This window comes from Convolutriloba macropyga, unplaced genomic scaffold (assembly GCF_964194025.1).
Source record: "Convolutriloba macropyga unplaced genomic scaffold, txConMacr16.3 SCAFFOLD_3020, whole genome shotgun sequence".
Taxonomy (NCBI): domain Eukaryota; kingdom Metazoa; phylum Xenacoelomorpha; order Acoela; family Convolutidae; genus Convolutriloba; species Convolutriloba macropyga.
This window is the reverse complement of record NW_027453484.1, coordinates 16,645-29,069: the sequence shown is the minus strand read 5'-3', so window position 1 is coordinate 29,069 and position 12,425 is coordinate 16,645. Positions and strand designations below refer to the sequence as shown.

Sequence of the window (12,425 nt, the reverse complement as noted above, 5' to 3'; positions counted from 1 at the left end):
CAACTATGAGGATAATTTGATTGTTAGATAAAAAGTCAAAGAATTCTTTTCCCTGAAAAACATAGTAACGTTGATTTCAAATGAATTCATCAAATGATCACTCAGTTGACAAATTTTTGAAAACCATGTGTAGAAACAAAATGGAAAAGAGGATTTGTCTGAACGGCAGAAATTATGATCCTGAGGAAAAAATTGTATGCAAAAACAAGGCTGGCGACTATCATAGGTCGCACAGTAGATAGAAGTTTTTTTTCTGTCGGAACTTCATGTCAGAGAAGGTTTTTTTTAAAATTTCAGTTAAGCTTTGTTAAAAGAAACTGCTCTCGTTTTGATTTTACCCAAAGATTCTCAAAGTTGGCTTGTGGAAACACAAAAAAATTTCTGGCGCTTTTTTGAAACTGCGGGCTTCTTGAATTTGAAACTAATGCACACGTCATCTAGTAGTTTTTCTGTTCATGCAACATTGAACAAGTAAAACAATGCAGAAATGAATTTGATTTGAAGCAGAGCAAGGTTCGGAGCTGATTGGTGCACAATACCTTAAATAACAATTCTCCATTTTTTTGCAATTTTCTTATTGCCTCCTTTCAAAAAAACTAATTCATCTGTAAAAATCATTTCATAATTTACAAAAAATATATATTTTTTTCAGCAAAATTACATTTTTCCTCCTTAGCAAAGTGTAACATTTTTATGGTTTAACTATGTGTTTTTGAGCAGTCATGCAAAAAATGGAAAATGTATTTAATACGCAATTTAATCGGGTACCAATCAGCCAAATCAACTATTGCAGATATAATGCATTTCCCCAAAAAGGAGAGGATTAGCTCGAAATAGCTAGAAAATAATAGCATTTAGCATAACAGTGCGAAACAATTACTACGCAAAATCAAAAAAAAGGAAAAAAATTTTTTTCCCTGATACAAAGCAAGGCAGCTAAAATGATGAAACCAGTGAGATTTAAAAAACAAAATTGATCAAGGTTTATCTCATTTCTTTGCTCAAGAACAACGGGCTGTGATTTTTGACGAAACTTTTGTAGTCGTCGAAAAGACACATTTTATTCTTTTTTCAGATCGTAATGAGCTTCATTTTTCTCGTCTTAGTGATAGAAGGAGAAACCATTAACAAAGTAAAAGAAAAATTTTGTTTCATAACTTTATTGTAACTTTGTAAATTGGTCGCTTTCATCATTCACCTTGTGTCAAAGTGTGAACAATCGTTTGCATGATAAAAATTTAGAAATGAATGTTTATCTGAAAAAGCAAAATGATAAAAACAGGATATTATCAATTGTTGTTGAAAACAGAAGTATATCAGCTTTGATAATCAAAAGGAAAAAAAAACTATTTTTTTTTTATTTGCCATGAAGTTTCTACTTACTGTGATGTCCTTTTGGAAGGCGGAATCAAAGCATCAGTCAATTTTTTGTATTCCGTCGTAAATCGAACTTCTCTGGTAATGTTTGTACCAAAACCGATGAGAGCACCATGACTTGTCTTGGCTTTTATCTTTGCCTCGTATCTTTTTAGAATCTCGTAGACAAATTTTTTTTCTAGCTCAAATTCCCTGAAATAAGTATAAGACAAATATTGCCAAAAATTCAAAGAGAATTTTTTTCAAAATGTCATAGTCTCTGGATCTATTGGAAGCCAAATAAAATAACAACACAAAATTTTGATCGAGCTTTTGTCACTCAGTAATGACTCTATCAGTAAAACATCTTTGCAGGTAACTATTCACTTAATCACCACAACACATAAATTCAAGTTTTTCGTTCCTAAAGCCGCACAATATGATTTCGAAGCAGCAACGCACTGAGATAGGATTTAATGATCCAAGCAGATTGCCTACCCTAATCCATTAGATATTTGTCGCCATTGATCGACCAATTTGCCAAACTTTGCACTAAAAGTTTCATAACAAGAGTTTCATAACAACGTTTTGATTAGATCTTGTCTTTCCTTACCTCTACTTGGCTTTCTATGAAAAACAGCAAATTTCCAAAATGTACACAACAGATAGAGATCGTGGTTGAGAATAATTTTCTGTTAATAGGCAAGAAAATGAAAATTGTTATTATGACGGCAACATGCTCTCTGATTATATTCTGTAGAACACAAAATAACAATTGAAGGTTATCACTTTTTCAATCAAATACACGGCCGTCCTTAAAGAAGTGCTTGAAAAGATAAACTACATCATCAAAGTAATATTCAAAAGCTTTGTTTTGTTTTCGAAAAAGTTGAAAAGACGTAGCTGTAAATTTTAGCATAGTTAGTCTGTTTTGATACTTCAACACATTGCATCTTGGAGACGTTGAGAGATCATTTTTAAGCAGTGAACTAACCAAATAAATTAGTTACAGAGACACAAGCAGAACATTTTTTTCGCAATTAAAATTGTTTTTGTATTGTTTGAATTACTTTGAAAAAATTTGATAATCTTGGCTGGAAATGATAACAAAGTCTTTGAATTCAAGTTTATAAGCATTTTAAAGATTTGCATATATCTTATCACAATATTATGGCCTCACTTCTCTGCGGAAAGATTATATCTTTAAACGTTTGAAGGAGAAAATATTGGTTTCTCCGGCCTTTTCGAAATGCGATACCTGGAAATGTCTGACCAATAATCGCTTAGTCGATAAGTTTCAAAAACGGCTGGTCAACGTTTTGCATTGCCATTTTGCTTCTCTTCTTCTAGTAAATCGTAGATTGCAAAAAATCCCTCACTTGTTTTTGAATCTCTGTAAAAGTTGAAAAAATTTTCGAGGCTTTTCGAAAAGAGTTATATGGTCATTTTGAGCACACATTATATTAAATTCATGTTACTGAGATCCTCCTTTTCATAGATTGAACCTGAACTTCATCGCAAAAAAATTTGCAGTTACTTTTGCAGCCGGTGAGAAGAAAAACTTCATGATAATTACATAAACCGATTAACGTCCCACAAAGTGGTCTCGATAGACTGGTGATGAAAACATTTTGAAAGTGCGAGATGCTAGAGAATATTTTTGTGTGCAAAAGTTGTTACTTGTGATAGAGTGTAATGAGAGGGAAACGGATAGTTATGTGGGTGGTGTGAGGTAAAATCGTGTGTGAGGGGCCTAATTTGCACTGTGGTAGGAGAAAAACTTCTCAAAAAAGTATTTCGACCTTTTATTACTTTTAACTGTTTTTCCAAATCCAATTGTTACCAAGGATTATTTATTACCAAATTTTAGCAACTAAGCTGCTATCGAAGTCAAATGCTTCAAAACAGAATTAATCATTCTAAAAAAGATGCAAAGTTTCGGAAATAAAAATCAATGGTTGACTTGATTGATCTTAAAAAAATAGGCGACAGATTACGCAAAACTACACGAAGATGCATGAATTAAAGTCTCAGCCTAACTGCTACGGAAAAGTTAGATAAAAAAAGAAGGCGATAGGTAGGTAGGAGGTAAGTGGTTGAGGTTAGGAGTCTTTGGAGGGTAGGGGTAGGTAGTTCGGGGGTGTTCAGGGCGCAGTTGGTGGGGATAGGGGTTTGTTGTGGGGTTGAAGGTAGGGGTTAGATAGGTGTCCAGGGGTAGGTGAATAAGTGGTACGTGTGCGGCGGTCAGGTAGGTGTAGGATGGTCGGTAGATGGCTGGGGTAGGTAGTTCCTGGTTTCGAGGTTGTTCAAGGGGTAGTTGCTAGAGGAGAGGTCTGTAATGTGCCTCTACTCTTATAGCCGCCGCTTGGTGTTCAAATAACGTATAGCCACCAAATCAGATCATTATCATTGTGACTTAAGAGAGGGTTTAATTTTAGTGGGGTCTATAACGTGAAAAACCAAGCGCAGAGAGTTGTGCGGAGTAAGGACGATTTTTTCATAGATAGGTGGTTAGTCGGTAGTTTATATAGTTACAATGGACTTTTATATGATCAAAATTTCTCCCAATGATTATTCCACACTGAATACACCAGCATAGCATAGCACTCGAAAAAAGAGTTTGTAAAGTGGTTGAAATTCTGTGTGATGCGAGTACTCCTCCTTCGGTCGCAAAGCCTGAGCGGCGTCAAAACTCCTAATGATGTCGTGAAATGACACTTTAGTGAGCTTTTCTGTCCTCAGTCGGCACAGAGATGTGGGTAACACAATTCACAGTGTTGATTAGAATCAAAGAAACAAACTGTCTGAATTCCCATGAGGAAATTTAAATCATGTTTCAACCGTGGGCTCTCAAAAGAACATAGTTATCAGTCAAAGTTGCAGAGAGGTTCGATAGAATAATATGTAAACGACAAGTAAAAACAGTATTGTTTCAATGATTAGCTTCGGATACCTGAAAAATGTAAATAGAGTCACGCAGGTATCAAAGTACCATGCTTTTGTATATGATGCACTACCACATTTGCCATGCGAATAAAAAAATTTTTTGATACACAGTGACATCTACGCTTTTTAAGTAGGACACGTTTTAATCAGTTCATGAAAGATAAGATTCTGGGTAGATAAGAGTAGATTCCGAGTAGATAAGATTCTGAGGCAGTTCACAGTTAGATGAGAAAATTTTTCAAAAATTTATGTTCAGAATAAGGTTTCTTCTGGCCGAATATCTGGCTCTGACTCTAGAGGGTTAAGCTTTCAGTTGGATTTATTTCGGAAAAACTGGCTATTTCGAATCAGCTGCTTTCTAACATAGTTTTATCTGATAAACGTTTCCTAAATTTCACTGAAGTCGACGATTGGCTGTCCTTTTCAAAAAGACTTTTTGAGAGCCGGTTGTGACGCAATGGCCGGGTTCAGATCAGTAATTGGGTTTTTCACTAATTCGATGGACATCACTGATTCGATGAAAGTACAGGTGGGATGTTGGTCTCGTCAAGATATTTGTTACATAAGAATTTATTATTCTGTCTATCTTCTCTTTTCTCTGTCTCTCAGGGCTTCTGATGAGTTTTCTGGTTTCCGAACCTATCATCGTTTCTTTCAGGAATGGAGATGCTTCGTAAATGTAAAAGCTACGCTCACTGAAGTCTGAGTTGATATGACTTGATGGCCGGAAGCTGCGTTCCTTTTGAATTTTGTTAATCCATACCTTAGCAATATAAACCTCTAAAATGTGACTATAAGTTGTCAGGATCTTTATCGTTTCACCTCTCTTCGACAATTGGTTTGGATCTCTTTGGAAAAGAATGGCGAAAACTCATCAGCTTCTGCTGTGCAGCTTTCTGGTACTTACTGGACAAAGAACAATAATTTTACCAGTTTTCGAAAAATGATTCCTCTGTTTTTGCCCATACGCTTTAAAGAATGGTCTTCGCTTTCATTCAATGTTTTGTGTTCAGGGTGTACATTGGATCGGATTATTTTTTTTTTGAAAAACAACAAAATTGCCATGGTTTTTGCCATTACGATTCCTGCTGTACTCTTGTTATCTTTTTTCGGCTATTTTTGCATTCAGGCTAATGGATTGCGCTGGAGGAACAAATAAAAGCTTTTTTATTTTACCCACATGAAACGCACAATTTGTTGAAAGACCAATATGAAAAAAACATCCCAAAAACCAACTGATGAGTGAAAAAATTCCGCGCATAAAAAATCTATTGGCAGCTGCATGGAGCGAGTTTGATCAAGTGGGATCGGATTCGGCTGAACACATAGTGAAGTTTCAACGATGATATGATAAAACCTTCAGCTATAATATGCAAAAAAAGCGCCTCAATTTGTTTGCTGTTCTGCTTGTATTATCAGCTGAAGTTATCTACAAAGTAGAAAAAAAACGCTGCGTTCAATTTATTTGTTTCGTTTTATCACAATACGCAGTAGATTTTAGTCGCAGATCAATTCTTCCCGTTAAAATTTTTCGGTATACTTTAATTCTAGGCAACTTCTAACAAAAAGGCACTGATTTAAGTTTGTTCATTAACGAAATAGTCTTTGGTTTCACATTTTAACAGTCTTCCATTGTTTTTTTTTTCAACAATGCATAACAGTTTTTGAATCGCTCAGTTGCTTTTTTGAAATCTCCTAGCAGAAAATTGCTAAAATTTTTTATTTTTTGATTGCAAAGATACACAATTTCGGTCTAAAATTTAACTGGCCTGTCTCAAAACAAATGCAACTGAACTGCTTCACCACACATTCTCAAAGCTTTTTTTCGCTGGGTTTCACAAAAAATCATATAGTTTCAAGCAATGTTTTTGTGATTTTACCTTTGTTGTTTTTTATGCGCACTTTATTGTTAATTTTAAGCTTTTATTACCCTTAAGGCTGACTTTGATCTCAAGAGCATTCTTTGGCTAGCAGAAACTTTAATTCTTGATGGAGGCTCGTTACCTATTTTCCATAAGTTTGTTAATCTGCGCTCACACACTAATCTGCTTATCAAATATATTTGGCCGAAAAACCACATTTTTTGCCAGGTTCTGAAAAAGTGTCCTCTCCTTTTGTCCACATGCTTTTTATAAGAGTTTTCGGCTTCACTCGATTTTTTATGTTCAGTTTGTGCATTTGATCAGTGGATAGGATAATTTTTTTCAAAAAAAAAACTTTTACATCTCATGTCTTTTTCTCATTGCCAATTCTTCTCTATTCTTGAAATTTTTTCGGCTATCTGTGCATTCAGACCAATGGATTTCGTCATAGAAACAAAAAAGTATGACCTTTACCTATACAAACGCCCGATACTAAAAAGAAATCGCCAAACACAATTGCTGAGTTACTAATTTCTTTAACCAAAGCACTGACCAAGCTTACCAAAGCTCGAGACGGCAACAATATGATAATGCTTGAATTTCTCGCCCTATAGTTAGTTTTCTGCAGCCATTTGCCGAAAAATACAAAACATTATATTTTACCAATTAATTTTTCCTTTATATCTGCTTTATTACAGGAACTCATATGCTCGCTTTTGCATAATCTTTTCCTTTGAAAAACGTAGAAACTCTCTCGTCACAATCTTTTAATTCAGTTCCAGATCAGCATGTCTAGACACGGCAATTAAAAGCTGATGAAAAGCTTCAACTCAATTTTATAAAGCTTTTCAGATACCTGACAAAAAGCTAATATTAAGAAAAATTTTAGATTACGAAACGAATAACAATCAGTTTTCCATTCTGTCCTCGTTTTTATTATATCTGATATGCTCGCCTTGCACAACTTTTAGTGCAGACAATGTTGAAAAAGCGTTCTTCCCCATCTTTCATTACGGTGTTTTTTTCGCAATGAAAAAAATTCAGATCGGTCACAATTGATTTTAAATAATATCAGAAGTTTTCAAGCTTCAGAAAAAGTGCCATTCCAGTTTTTTTCTTATGACAGAGAAAATTTTTAAATAATCACATCAATTCGCCATCAAGGAAATCTTTCAGTATAAAACAAAGGCAACCTTTTTCAACTTGTCAGTTACAAACAGACATCCAAACTTCAAGTTGTTACACAGGCATCCAAATATTTATGAAGTGCTAAACTAATTACGGCAATAGATAAGTTAGATTTCTTACAAGGAAATTTTCTACTGACGCTTTTGGATGCCGTCTGACATTGAGTTGAAAGAAATGTTTTGATACCGCAACAAATGCCTTGCTCGGACTTCCTATCAGTTTGTTTAAGCAAAAAAAAAAACGAAATAAAACTCTATCGTTTAATTTAATGGCTTTCAAGAAACACAATTCTTTAATGCTATTGTATAAACAGAGGCTTTCAACTGCCTAGCAGGGACACTTGAGATCCTAAACAGATGGACTGTTCAAAAACTAGATTTTGATTTTTACTTTCTGTCAGATATCTACTTGATTTCACATTGTTTATTACCAATTGGCCACGCAGACGGTTTTGCAACGAACTCTACGAAGTCGTCAATTCAAAAGCGAAATTTAAACGGACATTTTTTTTCAATTTTTGCACAATGTCAATGGAGAGCAATTGATAGGTGAAAACAAAAATGAGCTCTTTCGCACAAAAAAAGAGCTCTTTGTTTCAAAATAAAGAAATTGTTGAGTGCTTATTCTCTTACGCTCTTGATATGCTCCTGGACTCGTCAATTGCAACACAAACATCAGTTGAAGGCTCAATGCAGAGAAAGCATTTTGTGTCATCTTCTCCTTTGTTTTCGTCAAGCACTTTGACTGCTGGACCCCATAGTTTATCTATTTCATTTGATACGAACGAGTCTTTCTTCCAGATTTTCAGTTGTTCTTTCTGCTTTGATCTCAAGGGAACATTTTTGCCCTCCTCCTCAATTAGGAGAGCTGCACCTACTGCACTGTACAAGGGCTTTCTGTAATCATCAAAAGTTGCCTTCTCAAATTCGATGCATAGAATATTTCGTATTTGGTCAACGTAATTAAGCCTGGCTGAGATGTCTTGCGCCTTCTTTAACGAGGTTTGAGGCAAATGCCAGATACCTTTTGTTCCACTAACTGCTACTTTCCTACCAAACTTACTTGTGTACGCTACTCTTATTAGCAGAAACTTATCATCTGTTTTAAAGATCCCACTCGATTTGACTCTATCCAAAGCTGCTTCAGAAACCTCACATCCCGCTGCGTCGGGGACTAAAGTCTGATCATTTACAGCTGCGCTTTTGCTGATGAGGAACCCAGTCCAAATGCTTTTAAGTATTATGAGAAAATACACTCTTGTTAATGGAGACCTCCAGGACATTGTTTTTCTGTAGTTAAGAACGACAAAGGTTGCAACATCCAGAGAACCAAACCTGAAGTCAGCATCAGTTTCCATTATTCTGTATAAAACTTGAAAGGGAATCTATTTACAGTCGGACTACAAAAAAGGAGTAGATTGTGAAGGTAATTTTTGTTGAAGTTGGAATCTGAAGTAAAAAACAACTTGATAATTTGATATTTTTTTTTACTATTTAATTTTTTTTTCTGGTAGCTTAACTTTTTCCTAAACGAAATTTCACTATTTTTTTGCGGAAAATATTTAATGGAATCAGGTTGTGTATATGTTTGACAAGAGTTAACATCTACGGTTAGATGGGCTAGAAACATCTCTATTTATTAAAATTTTTGAAATTATATCCAAGGAGGCATAAGGAAATTGTTCAGTGAAATAGTTCGGTTATATATATATAAATATATATATATATATATATATATATCTATATAAATAAATAAACATATATATATATATATATATATATATATATATATATATATATATATATAAATACCTATATTATCAAATTATGCTGGACTGCTACAGATCACACGATAAGGGATCTCTTTATGTATGCCAGTCTAACTTGACAAAAGATATAACGGAAAAATTATTGAAACTCCAAAAAATAATAATAATCTAGGAAGCCCAGAGCGTCAAATATTGATCACATAGGAGCCTGTTTTCTGCTTTTCCCCTCTTCTAAAACCGCAACAATTATGGTTTTCTTGGGGGCTTTTTATGAGACTCTATTGTCTTTTCCCCTGAAGCAATCTGCTTCATCTTTATTGAACTTGGGGAAAAGTTCTGCATTGCAACGGTCAAAAGCAGAAGTAATTTTAATCGAAAGAAAATGTGGTTTTAAAGGCTCCCTACGCTCAACAACGTACATTTTTTATCCTGGATATAAGCGAGGAGATCCAGGCCTAAAGTTGTGTTTATTCAAATAAATCGAACTAAGTAGTTTAAATACTTGTGTACTGGTAGTCTTAACAAGCGTTACTTCGTTTAGCGCGCAGTGAAAGAATGGTTAATTAACGCCTAAATACAGCCGCTCTAATGCGGGATTAGTTCTCCGTTCATTTGCAACGGCTCTCGTAATACTACAGCTAACCACGATTTTAAGAAAATGATTAAAAGAAAAGAAATATACTGCATAATATATAATTTTAGTTAACTCAAGAGTTTAAAATACGTCTTTTAATATCTACAACTGATTGGTCTGCAGCATTAACATAGGAGGGATGAAGATGGATTGTGGTGTAGAAGATTGAAAATATTGCGGACACGGGCGACTGATACTTTATGAAGAAGGAGATTGTACAAAAGGGTGATTGCAAAGCGCGCTAACATGGTCTGTATTACAAATTTAATCGCAAAAGGCGATAAAAGGTTTGTATCAAGGAGTAGATTGTACAAAAGGTTGATTGCAAAAGGCGACAAAAAGTTTGTATTAGAAAGGTAATTGCAAATGTCATTGAGTTGACTGTTAACACGCAGCCACAAATGGCTGGGAGAAAACTTCCTCTTTCTCGTTATTTAACACTCATCGTCTTCGATTAAAAGAACTCCTTTTATATCGTCTTCAGTAGGTTTGTCTTCATCCATTGACTGTCGTTTTCTGTGCTTTTTTTTTCACCTTTTTTTTAGTTCAGAAATCTTGGCTTTTTGTTATACGTTTTCCTTCATTAATTTCATTTATTTCCTAAGCTCCAGATTCTTTTCTCCAAGTTTTTTGTTGGCATTTGTTATCTCTAAATGTTTCAAAAAAAACGTTTTTAACATTTTTTGCGCGTTTGACTCACTGGTTTTTTGAAGTTGATGGGCAATGACATATTGGCGCTGCCAATAGTCGTTAGGTTGTTGTTCCTCCTCTGGTAGTTTCTGTGACTCCATTTTTAGTTGTTCAAATTTCAGTTGCAATTCTTGCAACTCTGTTTCCTTTTGGAATTGTTGCTGCCTAAATGTGGCGTTTTCCTCTAATAGCTTACTGGTATTGATATTTGTCAATTCTGGCATCTCGACAGCAAAAGCAAAAATTGCATCATAGGGGACTTCAATGTATACATCGAACAAAATATTTCTAAGGATATAGGTGCCCTTCTAAGGCTCGCGATTTTTAATCCTCTGTTTGTTGTTATCTGCGGGAAGCGAAAGAGTTTTCAGACCTGGAAGTTTTTTGCTGTTGTCTAATAGCTGTTGATGTCCATTTAACTGTATGTTGTTTATTTTATCAGCAACCTCGAATTTGTTGTAGTTTGGTTTTAGAAAATAGAGAAGGTGTTAATGTAACTCGGGTTCTCTTTGTTTATTTTTTTCCTCCCGCGGTTTCTGCAATTTCGAGCATTCTGAAGGTATTTTTCTGATGGCGTCGGGAACAAGATCTTCGATGTTGTTATTCTCAAATATTTTGTTTTTGTGACTACTATTTTGTTGGGTTGTGATTGGTCTCTTTCTGCCAACTTGCCAGTTGTATTGTGGGTGATATTTCGAGCTGTTTTTGGCCGTTGGGGATTCTGTAATTCGAGGTTTGAATGGTGGGCTTGAGAAAGCGGGAATCGGTGGTTGATGGTTCTGTGCTTGTTGCTGATTGTTAGATGGTGTCAGCGGTTGACTTTGAACGGGAATAATAACGCTTGGGATCTTCTTGGCTGCCATTTCTAGTTGTTTCCGCTTCTTGTTGATAAACCAAATTTTTTCTTTTGGTTAGCCTGTGTCCTCAATTATCACACATTATGGCTTCTCTTTCATGTTTCTAATTGTATTGCTAATATAAAAAAGTATTCTACTGTAAAATTGGTTTTTTAAGGTTTTGTTACTAACTGCTTCATTTAAAAATTATAATGCTAAATGCATTTGTTATTAAAGTTTGGTAGAAAAGTTTTTGCTTTGCTAACTGCAAAATTTTTTTAATGAAGGAGGGGGGAACAATAAAAAAAATTATACTTATGCCAGTGCAGCCCTGGCACAAGTAAGTCTTTCTCTGCTACCCGGAGGTGTGAGCCTTGGGGCGTGTGTCACACTAACACGGCTGCAACGACCCAGCAGCTGGGGAGACAACCTTGCTGAGCTGAAAGAAAGAGATTGTTTTCATCATTTTTCAATTATTGTGCTAGTGTTCAACCGTAGATATGAGCCCATAAGATAAATTTTATTCCCTTTTCAAGGAGGGAAAGAAGAATTTGAAATTTGGCGCATAAGATTAGGATTGTTATGGAAATGGCCATGAAGGAGCTTATTAAAGGGATGAAATTTTGGCTAGACATTCCAAATTATGTACGTTCTAAAGCCAGGGAGGGCAAGCTGGAGAAAACTGAGGTAACCCTTTCCCGAGGAAAAGGAGAAAAATGTGAAGAAAGATTGTTTTGATTCGAGTTGTTTTTGGTTTATTAAACAATGTCGTCCAAAAATTTTTGCAGATGGGACATTTTGTCTGCTTATTTATACATACTCGACAGAACCGATGATCCTCATGTTGGGAAAATGTTTTCACTTTTTGGATAAATTGCATCGAAAGTAGGATGTCATCAGGACGGGAAGACAAGGTCGAAGACAGATGGGACATTTAGGGCTTGGGTGTCTTTTAAAAAGGGCCTTTCTGCAAGGAATACTTACATAGTGAGGATTTTCTTTGCGGAAATGTTTGTGTAGTTTTTCTACAATAACGGTTTTGCGCAAACATATTGGGCAAATAATGTCCTTATTGGGATAGAGCCAACGAAAACTGTCAAGTAGGGATTGTGAGAGACCCATTGAGTGACTGTTTTTTATGTTTC

General features: G+C 35.2%; 1 protein-coding gene across 1 annotated transcript; it reads right to left on the bottom strand.

The window, feature by feature from the left end:
- Positions 1 to 1,383: 1,383 nt before the first annotated feature.
- On the bottom strand, positions 1,384 to 11,307 carry LOC142358318 (uncharacterized; the record flags this gene model as incomplete). The annotated part of the gene is made up of 3 exons (XM_075409740.1): positions 11,117 to 11,307; positions 7,985 to 8,686; positions 1,384 to 1,569 (listed from the first exon to the last, which is right to left on the bottom strand). Coding segments are annotated over exons 1-3 (1,079 nt in total), but the record flags the coding sequence as incomplete, so codon positions are not given.
- Between the last annotated feature and the right edge of the window lie 1,118 nt (positions 11,308 to 12,425).